The sequence below is a fragment of the Mastomys coucha genome, unplaced genomic scaffold (assembly GCF_008632895.1).
Source record: "Mastomys coucha isolate ucsf_1 unplaced genomic scaffold, UCSF_Mcou_1 pScaffold11, whole genome shotgun sequence".
NCBI lineage: Eukaryota > Metazoa > Chordata > Mammalia > Rodentia > Muridae > Mastomys > Mastomys coucha.
In genome coordinates, this window is record NW_022196893.1 from 14277761 (window position 1) to 14286017 (window position 8257).

At 51.5% G+C, this 8257-nt stretch overlaps 1 protein-coding gene across 2 annotated transcripts in view; it reads right to left on the bottom strand.

Moving 5' to 3' along the window:
• Positions 1 to 277: 277 nt before the first annotated feature.
• Ttll1 (tubulin tyrosine ligase like 1) overlaps positions 278 to 8257 on the bottom strand; it is a 32838-nt gene continuing 24858 nt past the window's right edge. For both annotated transcript variants that reach the window (XM_031351089.1, XM_031351081.1), the window contains exons 10-11: positions 7322 to 7485; positions 278 to 605 (exon numbers count right to left, since the gene is read on the bottom strand). In XM_031351089.1, the coding sequence (XP_031206949.1) occupies positions 476 to 605; positions 7322 to 7485 (294 nt within the window). In that variant the 3' untranslated portion in view covers positions 278 to 475. The remainder of the gene's footprint in view (positions 606 to 7321; positions 7486 to 8257) is intronic.

Below are 8257 nucleotides of genomic sequence, written 5' to 3' on the forward strand. Positions count from 1 at the left end.
GAGTACACTGTAGCTGTACAGATGGCTGTGAGCTATCATGTGTGTGACTGCTAGGAACTGAACTCAGGACCTCTGCCAGCCCCACTCGCCCCAGTGTAATATACTGTAGCTGTCTTCAGACAGCACCAGAAGAGGGTCTCATTATGGATGGTTGTGAGCCACCATGTGACTGCTGGGATCCGAACTCAGGACCTTCGGAAGAGCAGTCAGTGCTCTTACCGGCTGAGCCATCTTGCCAGCTCCAGAAGCTGGATTTTTTGTGCGGAGTATGTGAGTGTCTGTGTGTGGATGTGTGCACGTGAGAGTGCGTGAGCCCCGGTGCTGTGGACTCCTCCACCTTGCATTGAGTCTTTATTTACAAGGCCTGCTCAGGAAAGCACTCTAGAAAAAGGAAATTCCAAAACAGGCGTTTAGCAGGGTCTAGGTGGAGTGACTGTGGTAAGGTCCAAGCCGGGTTCCCTCTTCTCGCCACTGGTCACTTCCAGGTTGTGAGGACATTTCTTCCTGAGTCTCTCGAGCGGCCTGCTCTGGGCCCCACTTGCTGGCCTGGGCGGTTTCTAAGCTCTCGTTCAGCCCCGTCACCCTGGGCCAGCTCCTCGTCATACCTGCAACAGATCACTGGAGAGTCACTAGGAGGTCCTGTTCAGGGGTGGCAGTTTATACAGTGGCCACTGGGCTGCTGCAGAACAAACATGTTACTAGAAGGTGCCACCTAGCTCCAGATTCTGGCACCCGCTTCCCTCTCCAGCCACACAAGACCACAGAGCCTGTGAGAGAAACCCAGCTAAATGGTCACTGCGGACAGTCTGCCCATCCTAGACAGACACCATTTCAACAGGCTCCGGGTAGAATTTGGCACTGGCTTCAGGGGAGTAGTGAATGAGAAACTAGTCAGTCAGCCCAGGGTTGTCAGGGAGACAGCTCTTGCCTGAAAACGCTTCACACACCCTGTGGGGTAGGCTAGCCCCATTTCAGACAGGGACCCCGGTGTTAAGGGCCTGGGTGGAGCAGGGACTCCTCCACCATGATGCATGCCACTTGCTCTGCCACTGTCCTCCTATGGCCTGTTTCCAGCAGATGCCTGTACTCAGCCTGACGCGGTGCCGACGAGCAGCTTGACCTCACGTCTGAAGAACCAGATACAGTCCTGGTGTCTTGCGGCTTTTGCTACCCAGAATAGATTCTTCAAAGGGAACTGTCTCCTCACCATGGCTTCCTACCACTCTCTGGCTCCAAGCTCTGGCTCCAAGCTCAGATGTGCAGAGACAGGGCTAACACCGGGCCTCCCGATTCCTAATCCAAGGCTTCACTGAGCTGTGAGAAGTGCATTTCTGGGCACTTAAGTTTGTTTTGAATCTCACTGTATTTCTTCACTGGGGCGAGGTTCATTCATTATATGGAAGTCAAAGAACAACTTGCAGGGGTCAGCTTTCTCCTTCTACCATGTGGGTCCTGGGGGTAGAACTTAGGCCGCCAGGTTTGGTGGCAATCACCTTTACTTGCTGAGCCATCCATGCTTGGCCTGGCAGATACCATGCAGTGGACATGTGAGCTCCCTGGAGACAGCCCCACCATCTTGCTTGGCTGCAATGGGTGTGCTTTGCTGAAGCCCGGCCCCAGAGACTGTCTCAGGATTGCTTCTTGCTATTGATGTGCTTTCTCGTGTTTGTCATTGCCATGGTCCCCGTTTATGTGGCTTGGTGTGAGTGGACACCGGGAGACCCTCACTGCCCATAGCCTGGTGTGAGTACTTCCTGGGTGATAGCCTGCCATCTTAGACACACTTCAGATCAACATGAAGATGAACTTTCATGAATTAATGCTGTTGAGATGAATTAATGTCTTTGTAGAATTCCTGATGTTGGCATTTAGTCTAGGCTCCACCCCACAGTTACCTGGCAACAGCCAGGTGTGCCTGAGTCACTATAAAAGGGGCCGCCCCTTCCTCGCTCTCTTGCTCTCTTGCTCTTGCTCCTTGCCCTCTTTCTCCCCATTTCCCTCCTTACCCTCCCCCCTCCACATGCTGATAGCCAGCCTCCACTACTTCTATACTCTCCTCCCCTGCCCTCCCTTCTTCCCTCCCATTCTCGCTCTGTCTTTCTCTGTGATTCAAATAATTTTAGGAAGAAAGTTTTAGGAGATGGTTTTAGTTGATTTGCTAGAAAGATTAAAGTCAGAATCAAGGACAGAAATGTGCCCCCTTCTCATACACTATTAAGTAAAGGCTGCATAACAGGGAATACAATGAGCTTTATAACTAAGACGAGAAATAGGCTTGGAACAGATTTGTGATCAAGGAGAAACATTCACTCTAGGTCAGGATGAGGCCACAGGTGTGCACTATGATAAAGCCAGGCCATGTGAAACTCTTGCTTTGAACTTATAAGCTTACAGAATGAAATGCTGCTTTGAACTTGCTATTGACATCCTGTAACTCCCTTTTTGTATAACATTTTATTTTTTATCTGTGAGGTAATTTTATAAGAAAGTTTGTCTAAGAAGGTATAAAAAGGCAGAGAAAAACCAAAGTGTGGCTGTTGGGGCTCTGCTCCATCTACCAGATGTATGTGTCTGTCTGTCTATATGTATGTACATATGTAGGTATATGTGCATGGATATAAGTATGCATGTGCACTTGTGAAACTGATGAAACAGGTGGTTGGTACCAGCCAGAGTGAGTGTGTGTATGTGTGTGTGTGTGGGGGGGGTATCTGACTTCCTTCTTCCCTGTCCCTCCTTCCTTCCTTCTTCCCTTCCTCCCTCCTTCCTTCCTTCTCCCCTCCCTCCTTCCTTCTCCCCTCCCTCCCTCCTTCCTTCCTTCTCCCCTCGCTCCCTCCTTCCTTCCTTCTTCCCTCCCTCCTTCCTTCCTTCTTCCCTTCCTCCCTCCTTCCTTCCCTCCCTTCCTCCCTCCTTCCTTCTCCCCTCCCTCCTTCCTTCTCCCCTCCCTTCCTCCTTCCTTCCTTCTTCCCTTCCTCCTTCCTTCCTTCTTCCCTCCCTCCCTCCCTCCTTCCTTTTCCTTTCTCTGTGAAATGCTAGAAGCCATAGGCTTCTGGCCCCCAGAACAGTAAGAGAGAGTTAAAGGCCAGAGGTCATCAGCCTTTGGCCATTGTCTGATGCTATATCCCACCTCAGTACCTGACCCTGTCGGAGCTGGCCCCTGGCACTGGCCCTTAATTTCTTTTTATCACACTGATCCATTGATTATTGAGGGCACACATGTGCCAAGGTATAGAGGTCAGAAGGCAGGCTGTGGAAGTCAGATCTCTCCATCTATCATATAGGTCCCAGGGATCAAGTTCAGGTTGTCAAAGTTGGCAACAAGGGCCTTTACCTGCTGAGCCATCTTGCCAGCCCTTCCTCTGGTAGCCCTGACTGTCATGAGACTTGCTGGGTAGACCAGGCTGGCCTCGAACTCAGAGTTCTGCCCGCCTCTACCTCCAGAGTGCTGAGATTAAAGGTTATGTCTGGTCATCTTAAATTGTTTTCTAGCCAGGCACAGTGGTACATACCTTTAATCCCAGTACTCGGGAGGCAGAAGCAGGTGGATCTCTTAAGTTAGAGTCTAGTCTGGTCTACCGAACAAGATCCAGGACAGCCAGAGCTCCTTAGTATTTGTTTGCTGCTGTGTTGCCTGAGTTATATGCAGACATTTGCATTAGGCAAACAGGTACCAGGATGCTTTGCTCTGCTGCGGAAGCTGAATGTCCCTCTCTCTCCAAAGCTTCTGGTCCAGAGCCAGACTCTGTGGGTGGTGTGGGGTCTACGCTAGGGCCTCCTCTGGTGGGTGGACATTCTCTGAATGGTGCCTATGGACGGACACACAGGGAGTGTGTCAGAGTTTAAGTGCTGACAGCTCTCCTCTCAGCTGGGGCCATGCTCGGCACTGGCATGGGCTGTCACAACCATGTCACCATGTGGACATGCCTCGGCATTAGCCTCACCATGAGGTGTATTTGTGGCCAGTCCCTCCAATACAAGAAAGCTGTGCAGAGAGCTCTCTCAAGGACCAGAGCTTCTGTTAGGGAGGGCAACTTTGGCTCCATGAGCCATTCGTATGCTATCACACTCTGGCTTATACTGTGTCTGCCACACAGACTGAGGGCGGTGTCACCTTGCCTCCTGTCAGCCTCAGGGTTGCCCTGGTACTGGCTCAAGGTGGGGAGGGGCAGGAGCTAGATGAATGGGGAGGAGGAATGCACACACCTACACACGCACACACACACACACCCCACACCTGTGTGACTCTGTGTAGCAGACAGCTGGGGCAATGGGTTCTTGGCAGCTGGCAATGGGTTATTCAGTTCTTAGGGAGTGGCTCACCTGTTAGGGAGTGAGCGTAAACAGCTGAAAGGGTTCTTCTAAGGGCCTTTCCCATTGGAACAGCTTCCCTTCCTGGGTCTGACAGGTGGCATCTAGGCACTGGGTTCTGAACAACATTTTTCAAAAATGCCAAGAGTATTTTCTGGTAATGTTAGAACAGAGCCAGGATGAATGAGGCTTGGCCATGATTGTGACACCGAGGCCTCAAGGATAATGTGGGGCAGTGTGACCCTGGGCACAAGAGCTATATTCCTGTCAGCTCCCTTCTCCCAACACTGCTGTACTCTGAAGGGATGCTTTAAATACGGATGAGATGCTGTGTACAGGGACAGGACAGTGTACTGGGGACACTATGGATATAAGCCCCACCCACTGCTGCCGCTGGGACCCAACCTGGAGTTACCTGGAGTATCAGGTCACTGATAGGTAAGGAGATACATGAGAAAGAGCTTCCAACAGCCGGCTCCAACCCAAAGCCTCTCTCCCCTTAGAGGAGTGTGAGAGGGCAGCTCGGAACTAGGGTGAGGCTCTGGCCTCAGCTTCATAACCTGGAGATGAGCATTCTGCCTGCTCTGCCAACAGAGGGCCTCAGAAACCCCCAGTGGTCCAGCCTGCTTGCTACATCCTGCTGGATGAAAGAGGGACCCACAAAGACCCTCATGGTTCTTGAACCTCATGTGGACTCTCCTCCACAGAGGTCTTCAGGACTAACCCCAAGGCTCCCACGGCACAGACAGGGGCCACCTCTTGCATTGCCCTTATATCCCATACTGTCCACCCAAGTGGCTCTGGACAGGACCCATCCCCAGCTGCACGCTGTGGACTCTGGAACTCCCCACTCGTCATCAGAAACCCGCGTCCTCTATTAGCCCTTGACTTTCTCCCTCACCTCCCCGATATGAGAAGCCTGGCTCTCCCTGGAGCCCTGTGGAGTGTGGGCCTCTCTCAAACCCACAGGTCTGAAAAGGCCTTTCTAGACCCTCTCCACCCCTGCAAGCCAGGTCAGCAAGGGCCCTCTATGACCCCTTCCTTCAGGTCCTTCAGGGTCTAGCCCTTGATTCCCTGGCCATGGGCACTCTTCTGATTTCTGGTGACCTTGACATTCACCCATGTTAGTGCCATCCCCATATAATAAATACCAAGGCCCGATCTTGTTCTGGTCAGTGCCTGTCTCCTGCACAGTGTCTGGCACTAGGCTTTATTCTCTGACATCTCAGTGAGTCTACCTGCCCTGGATCCCCATCAGAGTGCACCTGCCTTCCCAGCACCGGAGTCCAATTCTTCTCCCACTTCTACTCCCTTCCGGTAACTATAACACTGTTGTTCCTATCCCCAGGCTGCCGACCTCCAGAGGATAATCAGTCACTGACTGGTTACTTTGGGGGCTCACAATTACCACCCTCTAAGGCCCTGAGCTCTCTGGAAACTCCATCCATGTTACTTTTTTTTTTCTTTTTCGAGACAAGGTTTCTCTGTGTAGCCCTGGCTGTCCTGGAACTCACTCTGTAGACCAGGCTGGCCTCGAACTCAGAAATCCACCTGCCTCTGCCTCCCAAGTGCTGGGATTAAAGGCGTGCGCCACCACCACCCGGCCATCCATGTTACTTCTGAGCCTTCCCTGTGCCCCTCCACCCCAGCTTCTGCAACTATGCACAGAGAGGTGGGACATGGCTATGCAGGGGCTCCACAGTGCAAGCTTGTGCTCAGGTCCTCCCACCGCAGTGCACCTGAGACCTGTGTGCAAGAGTGTGCACTTTGCTAAACGTCCTCTCATCTTGAAACTTTTTAAATTAAATGCCTGTATGTAGGACCAGGAGACGTGGTGTACACCTTTAATCCCAGGCAGAGACTCGGGAGGATTTCTCGGGGTTCAAGGACCAGCTTGATCTTCATAGTAAGACTCTGTCTCAAAAACCAAACCCAAGCAAACAAAAAGTGTTTATGTGCATGCAGGAGCAGTGGAAGTCGCTGTCTGTCTTAGGGATCAGATAAAAGTACCCTTTCTTGAAACTTGTTTTTCTTACCCAACCTCCTGGCCCACAGTATACCCAGCACTAGGCCAGTCTTTTTTTGGGTGGGGGGTGGAATTTTGAGACAAGGTTTCTCTGTATAACCCTGGCTGCCCTGGAACTAGTTCTGTAGACTAGGGAGGCCTCCAACTCACAGAGATCTACCTGCTTCTTGGGCCAATCATCATCATCATCTCCTCTTCCTCCTCTTCCTCCTCCTCCTCCTTTTGGTTTTTTTGAGACAGAATTTCTATGTATACCCCTGGCTGTCCTGGAACTCACTCTGTAGACCAGGCTGGTCTCAAACTCAGAAATCCGCCTACCTCTGTCTCCCAAGTGCTGGGATTAAAGGCGTGTGCCACCACTGCCCGGTTTTAGGCCAATCTTCTTAATGGCCGCCCAGCTTCACAAGGTATGAATCAGTCAACCGCTGTCTTCCTGATTACCGTGACTTTATTTACACTCCCTCCCACCTCCCAACCCCGCTGCACACGCATGCACTCATGCTTCCCAGTTTGTAAGACACAGTCAAGTACTCAGCTCACGAGGTACAGGGTAAAGAAATGGGCTGGAGTGTCTACAGCACCAGCCACAGATCCTAGCACAGGGAAGCCCTGAGGGATGAGCCCTGGGAATCACTCTTTCCTTATTGGCTTGCTGAGCTGTTCAGACTGTGGCCCACAGAGCTACACAGGTAGATTTAGGGTATGAGCCCCGCACTGTGTGCACCCTGCTCCTAGCACCTCAGCAGCCTGCATAGGTGACAAGCTGTAAGGATTACTCCCGTCCAGCACTTGGCAAGTAAGTACTGGCTACATGGGACACACCCAAACCACTTTTCTGTCCCAACGGCTATCCCTCCCAGTATCAACAAACAGACAAACTGCGTAAGAAAAGAGAGCCCCCACCCCACCCCGTCTCTGATATCCAAAGGGCACGTCAGCATGTCCCAGTCTAGTATAGAGGTCCTGCCGAGCCACACACAGACTTACAGTATCTCATAGTTGCCAAGCACTTCCTTAGGGGGAGACTTGTTCCATTTGCAGTCCGGAATCTCGCCGTTAGGGACCGCAATGTTGAGGGTGTCGTTAATCAGGTTGTACTTGAGGATTCGGTCGTTGGCGGTGCTGGAGGTGAGAGATGGGGATGCGTTAACCTACAAGAAGAAAAACACACGTCCTTCACTGTGGCGCTTCCTCCTGTGGAATGAGGCGTGCAGGAGCCAGCGTGGGCCACACACTCCAGGCGCTTATCATCAGTTAACGCAGACATCTTATACCTGCTAAGTGCCTCATGGATGAAGCTGTCACAGTTAGCTGTCAACCTGATGCAACCCTAGAGTTGCCTAGTGGAGAACTGCTTAGATCAGACTGGCCTGTGGGCATGTCTGTGAGGCATATTCTTTATATTCTTTTCTTTACACATCTGTTTATTAAATATTTATTTATTATATGTATATGAATGCATTGTCGATGTCTTCAGATGCACCAGAAGAGGGCATCGGATCCCATTACAGATGGTTGTGAGCCACCATGCGGTTGCTGGGAATTGAACTCAGGACCTCTGGAAGAGCAGGCAGCGCACTTAACCTCTGAACCATCTCTCCAGACCACTACACATTGATTTAGTTTTATGTGTGATATGTGTGTCATTGTGTGGGCACACACGTGTTACAGTGCACAGGTGGAGGTCCGTGGATGACCTGTGGGAGTCCATGTTCCACTTCCACCATGTGGGTCCTGGAAATCAAACTCGGGCTGGCAGGCTTGGCAGTAAGCACCTTAATACCCACTGAGCAGTCTTGTTGGACCTGTGAAGTCTTTTCTTCATTGCTTATTTATATAGAAGAGCCTAGCACATGGTGGGTGGTGTAATCCCTGGGAGGTGAGCCTGGGCTGTACAAGAAAGCTGAGCAAGCCGGGGGGGGG